Below are 23,277 nucleotides of genomic sequence, written 5' to 3' on the forward strand. Positions count from 1 at the left end.
GGATTGTCCTGACCCAGGTGTAGGACCTTGCACTTTTCCTCAAAGGAAAAGCCTAAATACAAACTTATTGGCTTCAGGTTCACTGGTCATGTGTGTAACAACCATCAACCAGGGTTTTAACCAGGTTAAATGTTGTACCTTTGGCATTGCTGAAGTGCAGAAGTCATCCAGGGCTGCTGCGAGCACACACAGCAACATCCAAGGGGAGCAGCTGGCTCAGCACTGTTGCTGTTAGCTCCTCATCCCACATCTCAAGTACAGACAGGACCGGAGCGCTGGAATTTCCAGTTACGTGTGTGCTTCAGGAATTCTGTTCATAGAAAATGTGTTTTAAAGATGACCCACGAAGGAAGATGAATGGGTTGCTGCTTTGCTTCTCGAGTGATTGTTGCCATTTAAGGCCATGAATGATGAGGGGTAGATTGGGGGTTTCGCTTAGAAATAGCAAGTGCCTCAGGTTTTGATTGCCTGTTTTGCCTGTGAGAAGGCTCTGGAGTTGAAGAGGAAAACCCCTCTTAGCCCTTAGATGAGGGAGAGCCTCAGCAAGAGAACCTGTACCTGCTTTGTTTGTCATGTGTTTCACTCAGTAATGACAAATCCGGAGGCCCTTCAGTCAAGACCAACTTGTTTGACATCTGGGAAAAACACCAACCTACCATATTCGCAGTCATCAGAGAGACGAGGGTGGAGGAGACCTGCATTTCCAATGCAAATGGCACATAAAATCATCAGCGAGGCCCATAAGCAGAGTAAAAGCCGTACCCAGAGAGCCAGATCTGCTGCAGCAGCCTGCGTTAGGACCAGCCATGGATTCCCTCCAGCCCTGGGGCGTACACGGACCAGACAGCAGTTGGCAACCCTGAATAGGAACTGGGAACAGAGATAGGTGTAAGAACCTCCTGAGGAGAAACCAGGCTCGCAGCAGTTTGTAAGAGGAGCTGCACTTGGACTTATGATCCACCAGTGTGGTGGTGTAGATAAGACACGGAGGTTGAACACAAGGCAGCAGCAGGACATCAGATGGGCGGTAAAGGAGGAATTAAATGAACAGCTACACCAAACTGTGGCATTTCTCTTGATGGTCGCTGGGAGGTGGACAGCTGGTGAGAGGAGAAACCCTCCCTGCTTTGCCATGCTTCAGGAGCACTTCTCAGTGTGGGCACTTGGGAACCCTCTTTGAAGATGGGTTCAGTTAGCCCAAAGAAGGCAGGTACATTCCATGCTGTCCCATTCCAGGAGGGCAACCAAATTAATGCTATTCTCAAGATATTTTGCTCTGTGTAAGACAAAATTTCTTCTGTTCAAGGCCAGATTGACCTGGGGATTTTGTATTTTTCACTTGGAAAGTCTTGGGTTTCCAAGTAAAACCCAAGTTTCTGATTCTTCTTAAGACTGACACAGCCTGGACATCTCATCTTGTCAGCATGACTAAAGCCCAGCTAGACCACAGTGGCCAGAGCATTTGGTATGCTTGGGTGAACTGCTAGCTCCACTGCTGTGAGTGATTTTCAGTACTTGATATGGTTTAATACCCTAAGGCCTGCTAAAGTAGATTACAGATGGATATAACACAAGTCAGAGTAGGCTCCAGGACAGCAATCCTCCTGCAAGGACTAACTTCAAAGACCTTCTGCCCCAAGCACAGCCCGTACCCACAGTCCCATCCCCGAACTGGTATCTCGGAAAGCCCATTTTCTGACGCTTTGTACACTTCGAGGGGACTTCTGCAAGGAGGCCAGTTTTGTTTCAATGCTTTGGGATTTCCTGGGACTTTTGCGTGCTGGCACCTCTCCTGCAGCAGCACACACTCGCTAACAGGAGAACAGGACCCCCCCTTAGCTGGGCACCATTTCTGTTCAACACTCCCTGACACGACCAAGAGACAATGAGGCCCTTTAGGGCTAAATCCCGAGAGCCACAAGTGTCTCCTTTGCCAAGGACATTACTAATTCCTGGCGGTGGCTTGATTCCATAAGCGGCTCAGCAAGGTGACTTTCCAGGTCACCAGCTAATTAGAGGTGAAGTGCCAGTGACTGTCTCCAGCAGGAGTGAAAGTTGGGAGCTCTGGGGGAAGAAAGGGCATAAAACATGTTTACTCAGCTCCTTTGAGCTGAGCCAGCTCCCTCCAAGCAGCCAAAGGGCAGCGAGAAAGGGCTGCGGTGGATCTACAGCCCAGTCCCGCCGTCTGCAGCCTGAGAAATCCCAGTACATCACCAGTGCTGACCCAGACAGGGGGACACGCTCAGTCTGGCCCATGGGTGGCTGTTTTAAACCTCCCCGTCTCCCCACAACCCCTGGCTGTCTGTGCTGGAGAGGAGGAGGAGGAGGAAGTAGCCAGGGGACTGATTATTCCCTACACATCTTCTCCTTTGAGTCTTGCCTGTGGTTGGTGGCTTCAAGAGTCAGGACACAGCTAAAACACCCTTCCTGTGACAGGCATTTCCCCACCTCTGTGACACAGCAAGGGATAAACCGAGCCCTCTGAAACACAGAGAAACTGTGCTTACAGACAGATCCCCTCTCTCCCAGTGTCTGGTGTTCCTGAAAGGAAACCACTCCAGGCTCCCCCCTGCTCGCTGGAGTTGGGAGCAGTGAGTAATGCTTGCAGGCTTCCCTGCCCGGCACCACATTCTTTTCTCCAGCATGTAATGGCCCAGAGGAGGAATAAACCGAGCCTTGCTGGAGCAGCCTGCAGAGTAGCTGTGCACACCACGGCCTTGTGCTGAAGAGGCATCGGGAAGCGCTGTGAAAGGCTCAGCCTTGATTTACTGGGGGGCTGGTTGCCTGGAACAGCAAGTGGAATGGGGATAAAGGAGAAAAAACACCCAACAAAGTGTTAACTCCTCACAGAAAGCCTCGCCTGCAGTGCTCCAAAGCATGAAAATCACCCCAGATCCCCTGTGCACCAGCCCATCACCTGTCCTCTCCCCACATTTCTGCCCCTCTGAGCTCCTCTTGGCCCCCAGTGTTTTGCTGCTGTGTGGTTTCTCCCTCAGCACCACCATCATCTCTTCGGTTCTTTAATGTCTGAACACATTTTTCCAGGTTGAGCAGGGACCATTTCAGGGAGGGCTGAAGAAAGGCGCCCCATTTCCCTACCGCCATCATCTCTTCTTGCCTCCTGGCCTTTTTCCTGCCCTGCTCCCACCAGCTCCCTCCCCAGGAGCTGCCATTGCCTCCTCCTTGCTCTGCTTCCCCAAGACCTCAGGTTATAAGCCCAGTTTGGGCCTTGCTTCAACCTGTTTCATCTTCCTTGTTGCAAACTGGTGCTTCCAGTAACTCATCTGCCCAGCCCAGTGTCTGCACCTACAGCCCTGCCAGGCTCCTACTGCACTCAGGAGAGAGGCTGGGGACATGAAGGGCAGAAACCGGCAGGTCCACCCTGAATACAGCACAATGCTGGAGCAGGATCAGGCCAGGCAGAGGATTAAAGGGCCAATGGAGCCTTTCATGTGCTGTGAGCATGACACAATCACAGCCATTAGCTCTTCAAAGGCAGGCAGGTTGGAGGAGCCCAAGAAGCCAGCACGCCTGTGAGCAAGGCTCCAAGGTCTGGTCTGCCTGAGCTGGCAGTGCACTGTGTCACCTGGCTCTGATCTCCCTGCTCTCTGACCTGGTTCTCTTTGGCCCCTCTGTCTCCTCCCTCCCACAGCAGCAGCTCCAGCTCCCAGGGCACGCAGGCTTTGCTGGGCTCCTAGCTTCATGAGAGTCCCCGCTGGGCTTCTGAACCTTCTGTAACGCTTCACTCTTGGTTGGTGGATCCAGTTCTCAGGCAGGTCATGGAGCTGCGGGTGCCCTGCAAGAGCTTCCTCCCTCCCTCCCCACACCCTTTTCCCAGCCCCACCCTGTGGCCCTGACTCTCGAGTCATTTTCCACTTCACCAAAGACTTTCTCTTGCTTTCACCTGAAAGCTGCTCCACCCAGGAAAGCAGTGCAGGAACACGAGTCTCCCTGCCCCAACCCCAGCCTCCCTCCAGGGGCAGAGCAGGACACACTCAAGCACCAGCTGCATGAAGAGGGGACATTGCCGCATGGAGGGCTGCAGACCGGCCACAGCAGCCACCACCCCACTGCCTTTCACAAGGCCAAAGCATAGGGCATCAGCCAAACCCCAACAAAGCCAGCTCCTCACCTCCCAAGTGCTCCCGAGCCCTGTGCTTTGGCAGGCTCAGCTCTCCCCCCCCTCTATCACCATGCCCCATGTGGGCTGTACACCACATCCCCAGCTCCCACCCCACCAGATAGCCACCCTCTGGAGCCTGGTAAAGCAAGATGAGCAGATGTAGTAACCGCCAAACAGCAGCGTGGAATAAAGAACCAACAACCAACACGGGTCGAGCCTCTATGGTGTGCACTTTTATTTGAACTGGTCTTAAGTCAGTGTACAGGTAGCCCCTCCCTCCCCCGCGTACTGGCACCGCTTCTCCTATAGACCCTGCGGGGGACTGTAAAGCCTTCATTCACATCTATCACTGGGGAACACAGCCTGCTTTGCTTGACAAATCGAAGAGAAAAAAAGGATCAAGTGTGTTTTGTTTTTAAGGCGGAAAGATACAAAAAGACACTTGTTGGGTTACATAATTTACAGACAAGCAATTATAACCTAACACCAGTAACTGGCATCGGCTCCCTCCGAGCTGGGCTGCTGCCTTCACAGAGGCGAGTAACTTCCTGTAACAATGCATTAGAACAATATTTGGAATGACTATTAAAAAAAGAAACAAATGTACAATCAAAGTCCTCAGATGCATTGTAGAACTTTGGGGGCGTTCGCTCCAACATGTTTTTTTTTGTTTTAAAGACTGCTGCTGACACCTTCCACCGTTCCAGTTTTTTAATCCTGAGTCAAGCGCCAAAAAAAAAACAAATAAAGCCATGCCAATCTCGTCTGGTTTTTATGCGCATTTATGGGTTTCATTTCATCACAAGGGTGTGGGTGTTGGTAACAGTCCGGTTTAGAAGCATTTGCGGTGGACAATGGAGGGTCCGGATTCATCGTACTCCTGCTTGCTGATCCACATCTGCTGGAAGGTGGACAGGGAGGCCAGGATGGAGCCTCCGATCCAGACAGAGTACTTGCGCTCAGGTGGGGCAATGATCTGCAGGAAGAGAAGGGATCGATCAGATGCACAGGGTCAGACTGCACCCACTGCCCACATGTGGCCGGGTGACACACAGCTGCCCAATTCCCACATCCAGCCCCGGCCGAGATCCCATGAAGCGCCAACAGGCTTAAACACAACCTCACCCACCCACCTCCCTTTGCACAGGCTGTATTTACACTGATCCCATTACTCATGTGGTTGGGTGGATGCCACCTTGTCCAGAGCGAGGCCATTTAGGCTGCCCCAGACAGAGAGGCACACTTGCTGCTCCAGCAGGAGTTCCCCTTTCCTCCCTCTACCCACAGCTGTGCATTTCAGCATCAACAGGGCGCAGAGATGTTCCCCTTCCTCCATCCTACCTTGATCTTCATTGTGCTGGGTGCCAGGGCTGTGATCTCCTTCTGCATCCTGTCAGCAATGCCAGGGTACATTGTGGTACCACCAGACAGCACTGTGTTGGCATACAGATCCTTACGGATATCCACATCACACTTCATGATAGAGTTGAAGGTAGTTTCATGGATACCACAGGACTCCATACCTGTGAGGAACAAGCGGTCTCCAGTCAGCAAGTGCTCAGACACAGCCAAGGAATTACTATGGACAACCAAGAGCCCCTCTGCTGGGAAAGCACTACAAAACCATGGCTCTGACAAGCCCAACCTCCTGCTCTGCTGTCCCACATCCCTCAGCTTTCAGCTGCATGGAAAGCAAAACTAACTGGTGGGCCAGCAGTTATGGACCAGCAGTAACACGGGAACTCACTGCCATGGTCTCTGGGTCACCCTTTACAGAGCAAACATTGAAAGGCAGAGGGTATCCTAGAAGAGCTTGACTTACCCAAGAAAGATGGCTGGAAGAGGGCCTCAGGGCACCTGAACCTCTCATTGCCAATGGTGATAACCTGGCCATCAGGGAGTTCATAGCTCTTCTCCAGAGAAGAGCTAGAGGCAGCTGTGGCCATCTCCTGCTCGAAATCCAGAGCGACGTAGCACAGCTTCTCCTTGATGTCACGCACGATTTCTCTCTCGGCTGTGGTGGTGAAGCTGTAGCCTCTCTCTGTCAGGATCTTCATGAGGTAGTCCGTCAGGTCACGGCCAGCCAGATCCAGACGGAGGATAGCATGGGGGAGGGCATAACCTTCATAGATGGGCACAGTGTGGGTAACACCATCACCAGAGTCCATCACAATACCAGTGGTACGACCAGAGGCATACAGAGACAACACAGCCTGGATGGCTACATACATGGCTGGGGTGTTGAAGGTCTCAAACATGATCTAGGGAGAGAAAAGAAGAGGTTGAGCCAACAGCAAAAATCAAACCACAACACTGGGTTTCTTGCTACAGGTCTACACCAAGTCCATGCAAGTGGTTTTACATCTGTCCCTAAGTAAGAGTCTTCACTCCCACTTGAAGTCCATGCTCATCTTGCTTGCTCTCCACCCACACCTGCCAGGTCAGAGCCTGAGCAGGGACACCACCACCCAAGACCCATCCACATGTCACAGCAAGGAACAGAATGAATGCCAAGTAACTACAATACAGTCACTCAAGGTTGGTAAATGGATTAGTTTCTAGTCAGAAACAGCAGTTAGACAAGTTGCTAGTTCAGTCTCAGAGAAAGCCAGCTTAGAAGAGCAAACAAAACCTGTCAAGGTCCAGCAAAGAGGAGACTCAGGTCAGGAAAGGAAAACCCTGTAAAGATGTCAAAAAGGGAGAACAGTGGTGAAGGAGGACAGAGAACAACATGGAAGAGGAGAGCTGGCCTGCAGCAACATCTGCTGTAGCTCAAAGCTCCAGAGCTCTACACACCTGTGTCATCTTCTCTCTGTTGGCTTTGGGGTTCAGGGGAGCCTCTGTGAGCAGCACAGGGTGCTCCTCAGGGGCTACTCTCAGCTCATTGTAAAAAGTGTGGTGCCAGATCTTCTCCATATCATCCCAGTTGGTGACAATGCCGTGTTCGATAGGGTACTTCAGGGTCAGGATACCTCTTTTGCTCTGGGCTTCGTCACCAACATAGCTGTCTTTCTGGCCCATACCAACCATCACACCCTGCAATACAAAGAATAAGCAGTGAGTAAACTGAACGGTAAGCACCCCACTGGGGGATAACTGCTTTTCTCAAAGCCCAGTCTCCAACTACCATCCCTCTACTGCCCCGCTCCATCAATATATGTATTCAGGCAACTACAACACACACTGCACACCGCAGCTTTACAGGAGGCTGTATTCCCCCCCAGCTGTGCTGCAGCACAGAAACCTCTTGTGTTACACAGCCAAATAAAAACGCTTTTTGAAGCCCAATGCCTGTAAGGGAACCACCTCTATGAAAACCTCATCTCTTTTATCTATTAACATGCACCCATGCCACCTACCTGATGTCTGGGGCGACCCACGATGGATGGGAAAACAGCACGGGGAGCATCGTCCCCGGCGAAACCGGCCTTGCACATACCGGAACCATTGTCAACAACGAGTGCGGCAATATCATCATCCATGGCTGGCTGTGGAAGAAGAGGAAGGGAAGGTAGGTGAGCATCGCGGGTCACACAGCAGCCGGGGAAGGCAACGGCGGGCGATGCCTCCAAGGCCTTTCCCCACCCATTTCCTTCCTGCCGGCGCAGCACCGCTTCACCCTCCGTCCGCTAGAGGGTGCGCCGCCCGCCAGGCTGCGGCGCTGCGCGGGAGCGGGACAAAGGAAGTCCCCGCGCCCGCTCGCGTTATTACCATAAAAGGCAATGGATGCAGCGCGCCGCGCCGCGCCCGCCACCAGCGCTCGGGGGGACGCCGGCGGCCGCCGCTGCCCCGCCCCAGCGCCCCGCCCCGGCCAGCGGCGCCCAGCGCCTCCGCACGCACAGCCCCGGGGCAGAGCGGCTCTGCGCGGCCGCCCCGCACCACCGCCACGGAGGCGAGGATTAGATCCGGGGGGTTACACAACTGCCGCCCGCCCCGCGCCTCCGACAGCGCCCGCTTAATCCGCTGGCAACGACTGGAAGAAGCGGGGGGGTGAGAAGCGGGCGGCACATGTGCCAGCCCCGCATGGGGCAGCCTGGGAAGTGTAGTCGCCGCCGGAGCGGGCAGCCTGGCCGCGCAAGGGCACAGCCGCGGCAGCCTTTCCCTTCCTCATATCCCCCCCCCCTTCTTCCCGCAACCCCTCCGCACGCAGCTTTTGTTCCGCTTCAGCACCTCGCCCTCCGCAGGGGGAGCCACCCCCCACCCCTGCAACAAAACCCCACCGCGGCCGTCTCCATGTGCCCGGGCAGGGGAACCGCGCCCCTCCCCAGCGGGGGGCGCCGCCCCCCGGCCCAGCCGCGCTTCAGCCCCCCCCCACCCCTTCCCCACTGCCGGCTGGGGGAGGGGGCAGCGCGGAGCAGACAAAGCCCCGCGCCCCGTTCTCGCCCCCCCGCCGCTCCCAACAGACAATAGCCGCGCTGCCTACTCCCCCCGACCGCCAGCAATCCTCTTAAGAGGCGGATTAACCCCATGGGCAAGCAGGGGGGCAGCCCCCTGCCCCTCAAGCAGCGCCCCACAGCCATTATTAACCCGCCATTTCCTTTTCATACCCCTCTAAACACCGCACAGCGCAGCAGACCGGGCTCCCCCACCACCCCCCCTTCAGCAAACAAAGGGCTCCCTGAGAGCGAGCGCACCACCATTCCACCCAAGCCTGAATTGCAATTAATAACATCACCGATTTAACGGCGGAGCACGGAGAGGACCCCCCCCCCCGGTCCCGCTCACCTTCGGGGTGTTGCGCGGTCGGAGCGAGGCGGCGGCAGTGGCGGGAGGAGCGGGCGGCGCGCGACAAAGGCAGGCAGAGCTCGCAGCGGCTCCCGCCCGCTGACCAGACCCGGCTTTTTATAGGGCCGCCGCCGCCGCCGCCTCGCCATAAAAGGAAACTTTCGGAGCGCGCCTCTCTGATTGGGTCCCTGACGCCCCGCCCCGCCTCGTGCCGCCCCGCCTCTCCCCGCCCTGCATCGAGAATAATGGCGGGGGGTTGGGAGGTGGATGGTTTATGGGGGGGGGGCGGGTGCGTGTGTAAAGGGATCGGGGTGTGTGTGTGCGGGGCGGGTGCGGGGAGCACCCCGCGTTCTATCCGCTGTGCTGCGGATCGGGCTCGCTACCTCCATACTCACCCCCTTCTAAGCGGGGGGTCGCGGCGATGTGGTCGCCACCGTGTAGTTGTGTGTCGTTCCCCCCCCCATACCCGGAGTGGAATGGCCGCAGCTCTCACATACACAAAGCCGGGCTGTGCGGGGCCCGCCGGGCGGCGGGAGCGCCCCGGCAGGGGAGGGGGGTGCCCGACATGGGGAGGGCTGCAAGCACCGGGTCTGCCCCAGCGCGGTGAGGTGCTGTCAGCGGCGACACGGCTCCGGCCGCCCCGCAGCCGGGCCTTAGCTCTTGGACCGCGGCTGGTGGTAACTGGGGCGAAGGGAGCGCTCCACGACCCCGGCTTATGCACTGAGTCAAGCGGGATCCCTGCTTCCCCATCCAGGAGCATCAGTTCAGTCAGATTTGGGCACTATTTATTCCTATCCTCTCTGATCCAAACCTTGGAGACGTGGCTGCTCCTGCCCTAAGCTGCCTTTTCCTGCGGTTGCCTCCTTGGCTGTGACCGTCAAACACTGGTTGGAAATAAAGGCAAGGGCAGTGCCCGTGGAGCAGCAGGCAGCAGCGAGGAGAGGGCTTTGCGTCTCCAGAGCGCCGTGCGAACACGGGCTGATTGATCAAGTTAATTAAGCAGCCCTGTAAGTAAAGTAGCAGCAGCCGCCACTCGCAATCTGTTGCCGGTTGGAAGCGCGCAGGCTTCGGTGTGCGGACCTCGAATGTTGAATCTCTGCTGCTTAAAAACAGCAATGACAGAGGAAAAATCACAATTGCCTGGGGTAAAAATGGTTTAAAATGCCTGTTTTCCATGGGATACTCCTCATCCAGCATCCTGGTGGGCACCCTGCCCTGCCATCAGGGTCTTGCAGTTCACGCCGGCAAGCTCTTTGTCACCAGGGAGTTGTGGATGTGGATGTGAGGATGAGGATGGGGCCTGCAGGATGGGGTCTGGCCGAGGGGGGACTCAGGTGTTAAATTCCACTGCCCAGCATTGCTCCCTGCTGTGGGACAGACAAAGGAGGAGAGCAGCAGGAGGAACCTGCAAATGCCTGTTGGGAAGGAGGTTTCCAATTACTTGGAGGGGGTGGAAGGAAACAGACACAGGGCATGGATGGGAACAGTGGAGGAGCAGCCCTTTTCCATGGGGCAGCATCCCCTTCCCTGGCAGCACCTTGTCCAGGAGCTGGTGGAGGTGCCCCAAAGCCCAGCACTATGATGCTCCTAGATGAGCGCTTCAGAAGGGATGGCATGGGGTGGCCATGGTGATGGCCATGCCCTATTCCCTTCACGCTAGAGACGGAGCAGAGATACCCCAGCACACAGGGACCGTCCCTGTGGTGGAAGGACACCCAGCCTGGATGAACTGGGATGCCTGCAGGGTCATTCTGCAGCTGAGCTGCCTTTGCACAGTCGTTTCCCTGCCACCTCAGGTGGATCCTGCAGGATCTCTGTATCTCAGCTTCTCTTGCAGTAAAATGGGAGTCATCGCCGTTAATTACCTACCTCACAGGGAATTAATTAATGTTTGCGCTCCACTTTGAAAAGGCTGATTATTAATTAGAAGATTATACGTCAAATAAGGGGAGCCACAAGGCATGGGTACAGCTGATGGCCCTTCCCCGTGTAAAATGTGGTCCACCAACATGCTGATAAGGGATCTGCAGCAAACAGCAGTGGGAAGAGCCCTACAATAGCACTGGGGTGATGGGTTTGGGATGGGGAACGTCAGCAGGAGGTCAGGACCAGGTTGGGAGGCCACCATGGCTCACAGGGGCTTGGTCAGCTGGATGGGGCGTGCATCAGAGGGACGGGATGCTCTGCTCCGCTGCACCCCGGTAAGCCGGTTGGGTAGAGCAGTGCTGGGGAGCCACAGATGCAGCCAGCCCATTAGGCAGGAAGGGGAATTACTGGGCAATTAGTTCCTCTTGATTATTGGGCTGAATCAGAAAGCAATCAACCCCCCAGCATCCGGCGGGCAGTAACACCAGCCCCGCGTCTCCTGGCTTTTGGGGGCTGTGAGATTTGGCCTCGGTGGGGATGGCAGGATGTGGCCCGCAGCACAAGCCCAGGCACCACCGCTTCCTCCCAGCCTGGAGATGCTTTGATAGCAAAGCCACTGTGTTCACTGCCCAGACCATGCTCTGTGCGACAGACCAAGCCAGATCCGCTGGCCATGGCTCAGGGCTCTGCTCCTGGGATGTTGCAAGAGCCGAGAGGAGAGAAAGGGGAACCAAGCCGATGTGTCACCCTTGGACAGACATCGCAGCCTCCCCACTCGCCCTGTTTTGCTTCGCTTCTCTCCCTGCTTGTCCTTGGCGCTCAGCTCGCCCCGGTTCCCGACAAAACTATCTGGGGGAGGATCCTCCTGCCCTTCACTGGCTGATATGGTTAGATTTGAATTGCTGTGCTTGTGGGACAACATGTGAGCTCTTCTTTCCACTCGCTTCTTCCACCACCCCCCCCAGAGCAGAAGCCCTTTGCCCACACAGGGGTGGCGTCTGCCACACTTTTGGGGTGAGGAGGGAAATAATCCTCGTGGCTTTTGGGATTGAATTTCTGCACATCCCCTCCAGCGCCAGCTCCTCCATCACTGCTCCAACCATGCTCTCAGGTCTCTGTTCTTGCCCTCCTGCTGTCGTGACAGCGAGAAAAGAGGTGAAAACTTCTGAAACCGGTTGCTTTAAATCACTGTCCTGCAAAATTGCAGAGGTTTCTCAGAGCTCTGACTTTCCCCTCCCTTCCTGCTCCCCAAGGGGAAGAGGGAAAGGCGCTGGCCACATCCCCTATTTCACAGGCCTGGGGACCATCCCAGCACCTTCCTCTTTTTCAGTTCACTCCTTGCAGCATCAGCTGCAATGGGAATTTGAAGGAGGTAAAATCCAAGCAGGAGCCCCAGGCCCATATCCCCCTTTGGAGATGTTTGGGGGCCTCATGCAGCCCCCACCTCTCTCTTTACAGGGACATGTTCAGCATTAAAACCTGCAGCAAAGCAGCCCCTGACATTTTCCTCTCTCATTATGTTGCATCCCCGATGCTAGCTCATCTCCAACGAGCTGCAGACTCTCCTCTCCCCCTTTAAGCATCACTCCCCACTCTCATACATCCCTCCCTGAGGTTCCTGCTCCTTCGTATTGATCCTTGAGCACTCTGATTTATCAGTGTCTTTTGCAGAGAGATGAAAGTCTTTCCTTTTGCAGGGCCCCACGTGTAAGGCACTGTTCTCCTCTGATGTGCTGCATCCACATGGATGGGCTGACGGTGCATCAAGCATCTCTCTCATCTGCAACAAAGGTAAATCATTCTATTGTATCATGCTGGAAAACTGTATAAATTCACCACTTTCCATCTTCGGGGCATCAACAGACAACCTGTGCCAGGTTTGGCTGAGGCTGTTGGAAAGGGCACAGCCCTGCCCAGGTAGCAGAGGTGGTAGAAGGGGACACGTGCCTGGTTTACAGCCTGATGTCCCTTATAACAGGACTTTACTGGAGGGATTGAAGCCCAGAGCAGTGATTTTCGTCCACTCATTTCCCCATCAGTACCTGTTCTCACTGCCTCTAGCTCCATCTCTCCATGCCCCCTTGATTTCCTTAGCCCTTTCAATGCATATCCCTGAGCTCATCCCTGTGCCAACACTTCCAGATCACGATGCTGGCCACAGGGTCCCCCAGCCCTTGCAGGCAACAGGAGACCAGGGCTTCATTCCCAGCCTTGTGGGCAGCCAGATAAGGAGCTGTTAGCCAGTGTCTGGGCTAACAGCATCCTCTATCCTGGCCCCAGCAGCCGTTCCACCTTCCCTGGGCTGAGCTGGCTGGTCAGGAACAGAGCCTTCCCTTCCCTCTCGGTTCAATGTCCTGCTGGTGCTGTCTTGGTTGACCTTGATCGCAAGAGCCGGTGAGGCCCAAGCGTTGCATTGTTCTGTGCCCAAGGTCATTCCCCAGCACAGCAGGATTACACCGGCACAGCCAGACCCCCCCGGGTGTTGCTGGCCAGGCTCCCGGCCCGCCCTTGAGACACCCTGTGCTGCTTCCACAGCGATGGGACAGCTATAAGCTAAACCCCTATTGAAGACACAAATCTCTACCCCTGTTAAAGAGCGTCCCTGCAGGGCTTGAGAGCCCTGCCCCTCCAGCCAGGCCTGGCGTCAGCTTCAGGGGATATTTCCTCCAGCTAAAAACAGAAGGGGAAGAGAAAAAGCTGATTTTCCCTGGGCTTTCTCCACAAGCCTCAGCCCTCTGGCCCCACTCACCCCGCTGCATCACCACCCACTGAATGACCCCTCCACTGTGGTGCAGCCCCGAGATGCAGGACCTTCCTGCAAAGGATGCTCCATGGGGTTTGGTTACTTGCTCTGGCAAAAGGCTCCCACACAGTGTTCCATGGTGCTGTGCCGAGCTGGATGGGGTATTTTCAACTGCTTTTTAATGACTTTGGCCATTGATTTTGCTCGGTCGCTGACAATAAAGGCAGGAGGCAGCTGGATGGAGTTTTCTGCTTGTACCGTAACGAGGAAATGAAACAGATCCTGGGCTGCCCAAACACGCTGGGAAAGTGGCTTTGATCTCTGCTGGGCTAATGGCACTTTCCATCTGGGGGTTCAAGCCTCTGGCAGAGGTGACCTCTCCCATCTCAGAGAGGGAGGGAAGAACGCTGCCTTTGTTTTCTTATGGGGGATGGAAGAGCAGAGAGCAGGGATGCCCACTGGTCAGGATGGCTCTCCCACCCCTGCCAGGTAATATAAAGCACTTCTGACGCTGCAAGCAACTCTGCTCTGGGTTTGGGGGTGTAATTCCCATTTATCTCCAGCAACACAGGCCACATTGGCTTATGTTAAATGGAAGAGAAGGGGCTGAGACAGCCGTGCATCCCTGAACAGCCACGGATGGGGACCCCCATCAGCCCCAGACCTGCACCCAGCTCCTCTGCCCACGGGCACAGGGATGCTCAGGGTGGGTGAGGCAGGGCTTGCCCATTCCTAGAAGGAGGGATGCAGCTGGTTCTGGGCTCCATCCCAGCCCCATACCTGCCAGGGCTGGCCCTGGGCTCTGTTTGCACAGCCAGGGCTGAGCCCTGACGTAAGCAGCTCACCCCAGGCAGGGAGTTGGCAATGAAAGAGTGGGACCTGCTTTATGTCAATGCCCCATCCACTCCCCATGCTCCTCCGGGTTAAATAAACCCTGAGGGGTGATTCAGTGTGTACCTGTACAGAGCACTCAGCCCTTCCACAGGAGTCACAGGAAATGAAACCCTGCTGCCATCCATCTCCTCCCCACCTTGGCTGGAAGCGGGTGCAGCGGATGAGGACAAGGAGGTTGTCACGCAGTGAGACAGTGGGCTTGTTTCTGGTCCCCATGGCAGGGATAACAGCGGGGTGATGCCGCTCACGATGGGCAATTGGCAGGGGAAGGAGACGGGGTGATGCTCTGTGGGGTGATGTCGATCCCAGCCGGCCTCTCTGGTCACCAAGATCTGCAGCAAACCTGGGGGTAAACCAGTGAGTTTACAACAATATCACCCCTCTGATATCATCCAGAGGCCACTCCACACACTGAGGACAAAAGGAAACCACCACCACAAAGCCTGTGTGCAGAGGCACCGATCCCCACTGCATTGTATTACCCTCTCTGCTCATTGCCCCCGAAGTTTCCATCTCTCACTCAAGACACTATTTGTGTGCTTTGTTTGGCTCATTTCACACATTCCTGCCGGCAGGAGATAAGATCTCAAGAGAAAGGCAAACAAAAGCTGTGGATGCCATGTGCTGGCTATCCCTCCCCTGGAACACTAAGGTACCGCGCCCCCTCCTCGCCAGCTCTGACCTGGGACTATCGAGGACACCCCAATGTTCATCTTCATCCCACCACAGGCTGGTTTGTGGGATGGAGATCTGGAAGGAGGAAGTCTGATGGGTGTCGTGTGGTTTTGAGTTATCAGGTCCCAAGGAGGACAGCAGACCTCTGTTCTTTCCTAGTGCCAGGGTCTCTTTACCACCCCTTGGGTGCCCACTGTGCTGTCCCATGTGGGTGATGCATGCCAGGGCAGACACAGAGCCCTTCTGGGGTGCTGGAGGTGTTACCAGCTCTGAGAATATTTGAAAAATGCACTTAACACCCATTAAAACCTTGAGGACTTGCAGGTAACACTCACCAGAGCAATGGCACTGCCTTAGGAACTCCCCGTCTGCCTTGTGGCCCACGACTCCCCCAAGGGACCCCATGCTGGCACACGTGGGGTGGTGTATGAACACATCTCTCCCTCCTCCAGCCCTTAATGATAAATGTGGTTAAGACTTCCATGTTCCTATTCTCTTCCCTTCCCCACACTGGAGCTGGAGCCATGCGAGGTTGCAGAGGTGGCTTCCAGACCTCCTCCATTGCTGGAGAACCATGGGCAGCAGAAGCAGCCAAGCAAATATAGGGGCCACCAGGGCCATAGTGGGGCTCAGATGGAAAACAGACCAAGAACATGAAAGTGGCTGCTGTCTCTACAGCCTCTCAGCCCATGGAAGAGGTAAACCAGCAAGCAGAAAACCAAGGGGGTCTTCTTCACAGCTACTACTCATGGCTGTGAGATGGCCGCGAAGCACCTTTCACTCTGTGAGAACTCTTGTTCTTGTTTTGCAAGAGCTCAGCGGGGGGCACAAGCAAGAGGAAGAACACAGCAACCAGCTGGGAATGAGGAAGCCCCGAGCATGGGGCAGCTCCAGTCACACACAACCTGGGTTTGGTGCTGGGAGCAGCCTGGCAGGGCAGGGGGGTCCCTGCTGCATCCCAGCATCACTCAGCTGGGTCCCTTGCTTGGTGGGCAGGGGGCTGTGGACCCATGGGGCTGGGTGAGCAGCCCCCCTGCCCTGCAGCCTCTGGGACTGGGAAAGGTTTTCTCCTGTCCATCCAACATAGAGCACATCACATCCAAACCCAGATCCCTTCCCTTGGCTTTTCCTTCTGCTGCAGGGAAAGGAGAAGATGTGAGAAGGAGGGATGTTGGGATGTTGAAGGACCTCGCTCCTCACTTGTGAGCTGCCACCTCTCTCTGGGCACATCACTTAACTAATGCAGAGTGTGTGAGGGACCGACCTACCCAGCAGCTCCCAGCACAGCACCAGCCTGGGGAAATAAACCTTAAATGGCAAAACCTGGCCCTGTCTCTGCGGAACCAGCCGGAGAAAGGCGGCGGAAACAGGAAACCAGAGAGCAGCTGAGCCCAGCACCCTCCATCACTTCACAGACCTGAATTCACCAAGAACACACCCCAGAAATGATCCTCTCCCTCCTCTGCCCCATCTGAGTGGTGGGGTGCCCTCTCGTGGGGTGGGAACCATGGATCATCCAGCACCCCCAGATCATCTGGCACCCCCAGATTATTCTGAATCCTTTATCATTCTGCACCCGCAGATCATCCTGTACCTCCAGATCATTCTGCATCCTAGATCATCCTGCACCCCCAGATCATCCCGTATTCCCAGATCATCCTGCATCCTGGATTATCCTGTACCCCCACCTCATCCTGCACCCCTAATCCCAGGGCAGACAAAGGGAGGAAAAAGGTCTCTCTATTTCCCCTCCCTTGTGCACCAGCTCAAGGAATAACGATGGCCAAAAGCCCCCCCAGCTCCCCACTGTTAGTTTTGCACGTGAACTTCAGCAGATGCCAGGGCAGGAGTTGCTGAAGTGCTGCAGGCCTGTGCTTGCTTCCAAGGTAGTTCTCCATGCTCAGCAGTGAAAAATACTTCTGAGCTCCTGAAACCTCCATGCACTGGATGGAAAGGAGCTTGGATGCTCACCCATTTCCTTGTGATTTCAAGGAGCTCCCTGGAGTCCGCCTGCCCACAGAGGAGAGCCATCAATCTACCAGCAGCCTGAGCCCCTCTGCAAGGCTGATGTTCCCCATTGAGTTATGAGCAAAGGAGGTCTCACGGTGCAGGACAAGCCCACCAGCATCACGGATTTCCTCCCACAAATCACCAGTTCACCCCTAATGAACTCTGTGCTGGTGCACAGCGTGTTGGGAGCTCCCACTATTTGCTTTGGCCGATTTATTTACCACCCCAATAAATAAGCTTATTTCTTACACTTGGTCTAATCACATCTTGATAGTGAGCAGGCAGCAAGCTGTCAGCAAGCCACTGAAGTGGAGAGCAAGGTCCTTCACCCAGCTGCTCCCAATGGATTCGTGTCTCTGGGATGGGAGAGAGCCTGGAAATGTGTGTGATCCCAGTGCCAAGACTCTGTGCATTACCATTTCCCAGCATGTTTCTCCACAAGCACTCTGCCAGCAGCCTCTTCAGTGTGACATCCCATTAAAGCATCCATCCTTGGGGGAACTGGCTTTGCAGACATGCTTTGGGGCCTCGTTCTTTTCCTCCCCATCTTCAAACAGAAGCAAGGACCGAGTGGTGGGAGTTGGGATACTGACTGCTGGGGTACGCGCAGCAACTCCCTTTGCTGCAGGGGAAAAGCTGCAAAGGGAAAGGCAGAGGGAGAAGTCTGCACACATCAAAAAGGAATCATCTCGGCAAAGTCACGACTATTTAAAACCACACAGACAGTTGCCTCCCTACAGCTTACAGAGGAGATGAGTTCCTCCTGTGCCAGGACCGGTTCCTGAGCTCACCAGCCCAGTGGGGATGGAGCTTCACCTGCAACCCTAGACTGGGAACGTTTCCTTCTGGAGAAGAAGTATGGAAACGACCTGGAAACTGGCTCTGGGTGGATTTAATCCCGTCTGATTTCCTCTTCTGTGAGCTTCAACCAAGCCTTTTGAAAGTGTTTCCACTCCTAAATGATTATGTTTCCAGCATGGGATACTCTCTTGTTCATCAAATAGGGAAGCATCAGTCCCTTCATCTTCCTCTGCTACAGAAGTCCTGAGGCTTAATTAAACAGGTCACAACCATCCCTGTTGGACAGACACCTTAATCCTGTAATTCTAACGCTGGTTTTGAACAACAGAATGGGGCTGTGGGACCAGCAGAGCGATCGACCCCTGCAGCCATCCAGGGTGGTTGGTTCTCACCATTAAAGATGATGCCACCACCAGCAGTTAGCTGTTGTCCTGCATCACTGGGTCACCTCCGAGCTGCTTCCCATTGCTCAGTCCTGCAGGATAACCATGTAAAATCAGGCTCTTGAGGATGGAGACCCCACAGTCTGCATGGGAAGGGTTTCCTCACCTCTAGCCATGTCTCTGCTCTTGGAAGTTCAGACCAGGATTTCTGCCATCAGTCACTGTGGTCCCTTCCTCTCTACCTTGCCCATTAGTATCTCCTCTAAGTTCTCTTCTCCAGACAGGTAAGGGAAAGAGAAGGTTCCCTGCAGCCTGTGGATGCTCAGCACATTTCTAAGGCAGATGAGGCTTTTTCCAGACCCATCACTGCTAGGTCTGGAGCTCAGGTCCCACAGCCCACCTCTGCCTCGCTTTACCTCTAGCACGTCACACAGTGGAGGGGTTGAGCATGACAAAACAAAGATGAAAAAGTTCTTTAAACCCCTTAACCATATCTCTCTCAAGCCTCAGAGCTTGATAAGAGCATGAACTCTTGGTCCTGAGAGAACATCATTGTCCCTCCAACACTGGCAGCAGAACCAAGCCATTAAAAAAGAATGTGAGCCCCTTCTCCATGGGTTTATTTCTCACGATGCTCAGGGAGGTCAGAAGGTGTTTTTCCCTATGGATTATCCTGACCCGGGGTTGAGCTGGCCCTGCCCTCCAGCCAAACCCTGCTGCAGCAGCAGCCAGGCTGGGTGCCCACAGCGACCAGGCTCCGTCACCCCATTCCCACAGTCCCAGCCTTCGAAGGCTTCACCTCCTCTGAGGTGGAGCGGAGCCTAATGACAAGCAAAGGATGGGGCCACACCTGCAGAAAGCCATTTTTGGAAGGACACCTGGGGAAGCAGCGATTCCCATGGTGCTGCTCTGTAATTAGCATTAATTACTGGGGCTTGTGAAACCTCTTCCCCAGTTACTCCAGGCAGCACCTGACGGAAACTGTGGGAATCCCATCCAGCTGAGTCAGCCACTGAGATGACGGGCCCCTGTGGGGTGCAGGGATGAGGCCCTGGGGTCCCTCCCTCTGCCCCATAGCCCATAGGGATGGGGTTTTGACTGGGAGGGTTAATATACCAAAGGACAACCAATCCATCTCACCCTTCCCAATGAAGCACCAAGGTCCTTTTGGTTGGACAGCCTGGGACACCCCAGGGCTGGAGGTGGGCTCGCATATGCTGCCCCTTAAAGCATCCTTCCTTGCACGGCAGAGCAAGAGCACATTTCCTTGGGTATTTACCTCTACCCCAGCTCATCGCCATCAGCAACACCCTGAGGTGTTATTATAGACCAAGGGAAAATCCAGCCCAAAAGCCTAACCCCAAGCAGCCGCTCCGTCACAAATGGCAGGGTACCACTGCCTGAGTCACTTCGGTCTTTTTTATATATATGTATATAAATATATTCATTATTTGAATGAATCAGGACATTTTATCATCCAGAGCCGCTTCGGAGTCATCTCACCCTGCCCCAGTGACTCCTCAGTGGCTCGGGGACACATCCAGCCTCCTTCCTGTGGGGGAAACTGCTGCATCCTCACCCCCAAACCAGCACTGTTTGCTTCAGAATAAAATGATAAAACAAGAGGGAACATCACCCTCCACACACACAGGGGCTGTTTCCTCCTTGGCCGTTTGCAGTGGGATGCTCCAGCACCTGAGAGGGGTGCTGGGGTGACCCCAACCACCACCCTGGGTAGGGGTCCCAGTGGTACAGGGCATCACATTGAGGGTCCCAAGGGCAATGCCCGGATATCCCTCAACATTCCACACACTATCACTGCTGTGACTCCCAGGGGTGGTCACAGCCCCTCTATGCTCCACATGGGATCCCTGTCCCTCCCCAGGGACTCCGGCGTCCCCTCTCACTTGACCTAACCTCCTGTCCATAAATGGAGAGGTTTGAGACCGTCCCGGGGTGGAGGAGGAGGAGAAAAACAGGAGAATAATGTCAAGAATGCAGGACACAGCGTGAGGAACCCGGTCCCGGCCCCGCTGCGGGCTGGGGGCTATGGGAGCAGCCGCCCCGGGTGCCGGGGGAGCCTGGCCAAACCCCCATCCTCACCCCATAAACCACCCCGGAACTGGAAGGAAAGGTGCTATTTTTGCTTCTTTTTCTGTGCATTTCTCACCACTGGGGACTTTCCGATGCGGGGCTGCCCCGTTTCCACTTCAGCCCCACGGAACAGAGTGGTGCCCCCCCCACTCCCCTCCGGGGTGCTCCTTTGCAGCGATGTGTCCCCTGCAATGCTGTCACCTTCACCCCAGCGGGAAAGCCACACTGGGATGGATGCGGGACACCCCAAAGGCGGGTGGCACGGATGGTGCCGGCAGCCCCAGCTGGCACCATGGGCTGAGCCTGCGCTCGGGGTCAGCGTCCAGCTCCTACAATAGAAAGTGAAAACATTCGGGTGCCCATTCAGGCCGGGAACAGGGGAGCCCATCCCTGCCTCCACCATCCGCACATTGCCCCGGCTCCCCATCACCCTGTCCCCAGCCCGGCGGTGCCCATCCCTAAGGTCAGGGTGGGTCCTTTCGGGTTCTCCCGGAGCATTGCTCCAGCGGCTCGCTGGAATCCTCCATAAAAGGAAAACCAGCCGCAGGTAGCGCTGCCAAACTTAGTCATTCCCAGCCCGGCTCACGGCTCCGTCACCAGCGATTTCCTCCCCGCGCTCCCCTCCGCACGGGGGGGACAGGGAGGAGCGGCGCTGCCGCGGTGAACGCCGTGCCGAACGCACCACAAGCGCCGCTGCTGGGTTTGGGGTGATGCTGCCGTGGTCCTGCGCAAGATCCAGGGGGGAAATGCACACCCTGGGGCAAGGAGAAAGCCTGGCAGTGGTACTGCGGTTGGTCAGGCACCAAAATCGCGCTTTCTGCACAGGATTTGGTCTAGAGGCATGGAAGTGTAAATGGGAGCACCTTGGAGCACCTGGGGTTTGGTGGGTGAAGCCTGTTCGCTGCCCCTGTGACAGGCATCAAGAGTCCATCATTAATAAAGGACCTCCAGAGCATAGGGACTGGACCCTGATCCCCCACCCATGCCCAGAGCAGGACATGGGGCACCCCTGGGCCCCCCTTATGCCACCTCCTCCAGCCGTGCCTTGATTTCCCCATGGAGGAAGCAGGGCTGATGGCCCAGCTCAACCCCGGGTGGTTTAATAAGCCCTCAAGAAATGACCAGAGCTCAGCACCGTTCATCCCTAATGGGGATTGCCTGGGTGAGACATTCACCGGGATTACGGTCACCAGAGAAAATGCCCCAAGGCAGAGGGAGGAAGCAGCGTTTTCCCTCATCGACCCAACCAGGAGACATCCTGGGTGTTGGTCTGGGTGGCTGCATCACCCACACATCCCTTGTCACCTCACCATGCAGACACGGCAGTGCCCTGCAGTTCATAGCCTTCCCCCAACCAAGGAGCCGGGAAGGGATCAGGGTGGTGCCATCCCTGCCTGCACAATGGGGCAAACACCCAAAATACTCATGGGGACACCCAAAATACGCATGGGGACACCAAAGGGGCAACAGCCAACCCTGCAATCACCCCTGCAGCAGGAGTTCAGCTGGGTTCTTGCTCCAGAACATTCCCAAATCTTGGCTAAATAAACCCACCCCGGATGTGCAGCCCCAGCCAGAAATAATCTGCCATGGACTGACCATCCACCCTGCTCCCTGAATAGCCCTTTTGCAACCGGTTCCCCACATAGGGCAGAGGAACTATGGAGCTTGACTCAGGAGCAACACCCAGACCCGGCCAAGCGCAGCAGGCACCGGGTGTTCTGGGGTTTCACATCAGGTAAATGATTCACCCCAGCGATAAAGGACCAGGGGAATGTTCTGGTGACGTCTGACAGTATCGAAACTACATGCAGGGCCACAGGGTGGAGTGCCCTGGGGTGAAGGGAGCCCCAGGGGGCTGCTTTGGGGGAGTTTGTGCTTTGCTGTTGCCGTTTTCCTGCATGCTGTGGGGCTGTGCCAGGGCCAGGTCCCCCCCGGTCCCACCAGGGGGGATGATGCTGAGAGCATCGTGTTGGGTGGGTGTCTTGGGGACCTGCAGCCTCTCCTGTCCCTGTGCTGGGTACCACAATGTGGCTCAGGCTGCACTGGAACAAGCAGCTACACCATCGCTTTGTGAAATCACAGCACAAGACAAACCAGCCCAAGCAATCAGGTTGGATTCTGCTGTCAGCAACACGGAGCCTGCGGCTTCGCTGGAGGGGCTCAGCCAGCACTGAGCACCCAGTTCCCTTTGCTGTGATGCTCGCTCCCACCCTGCAGCACCAGCCGCTAAACCGCTGCAGAGCCTGGTTTGTGTTTGCAAGTGATGCACAAGAGCAAGGGACCGGCTCTCAGAGAGACGCAGCACCCCAGAGGGGACCAGACACGCTCCTGCCTGGCCTGAGAAGGCAGCAAAGCCTCCACACTCGCTCCCTCCGCTGCTTTGTTCGTCTCCATGTTGTGCAGCCTGCCCAGGGTTAACAGCGGCTGCAGCACCCGCTGCAGAGCGCGGCCGGGCTGCTGGGTGGCACTGTTGGGATGCGCAGCGCTGCAGCGGCGCACCCGGGACACCGCATGCGGGGCGCGGGGTGCACGCAGCGAGGGGCAGGCTGCACATTGCACCTCTGTGCGTGATCCCAGCACACATGGGGTCGCATGTACCGATGTGTGCACTGCGCAGGGGGCTGCACACACCAACACGCACGTTGCACAAGGAATTGTGCATGCTGCACATGGGATTGAGCATGACAAAGTGTGCACTGCACGTGGGCTCACGTGTACCAACATGCGTGTTTCACATGGCATTGCATGCACATACCAAGATGCATATTGCACAAGAAACTGTGCATGCTGCACATGGGATTGAACATTGCAAAGTGCACATGGAGCCACAGGTTCCAGGGAACACACTGCACACAGGATTGCATACACCAACATGCATGTTGCACATGTGAGTGCACACAGCAAAGGGCACATTGCACATGGGATCATGCACACTGCACACAATCACATGTACCAAGGTG

General features: G+C 55.7%; 1 protein-coding gene across 1 annotated transcript; it reads right to left on the minus strand.

Moving 5' to 3' along the window:
- Positions 1-4,334: 4,334 nt before the first annotated feature.
- ACTB (actin beta) lies at positions 4,335-9,036 on the minus strand. The gene is made up of 6 exons (XM_030483503.1): positions 8,849-9,036; positions 7,483-7,611; positions 6,920-7,159; positions 5,946-6,384; positions 5,465-5,646; positions 4,335-5,099 (listed from the first exon to the last, which is right to left on the minus strand). The coding sequence occupies exons 2-6, from the start codon at positions 7,603-7,605 to the stop codon at positions 4,956-4,958; spliced, it is 1,128 nt and encodes a 375-aa protein (XP_030339363.1). The 5' UTR covers positions 7,606-7,611; positions 8,849-9,036; the 3' UTR covers positions 4,335-4,955.
- Positions 9,037-23,277: the final 14,241 nt, after the last annotated feature.

This window comes from Strigops habroptila, chromosome 4 (assembly GCF_004027225.2).
Source record: "Strigops habroptila isolate Jane chromosome 4, bStrHab1.2.pri, whole genome shotgun sequence".
NCBI lineage: Eukaryota > Metazoa > Chordata > Aves > Psittaciformes > Psittacidae > Strigops > Strigops habroptila.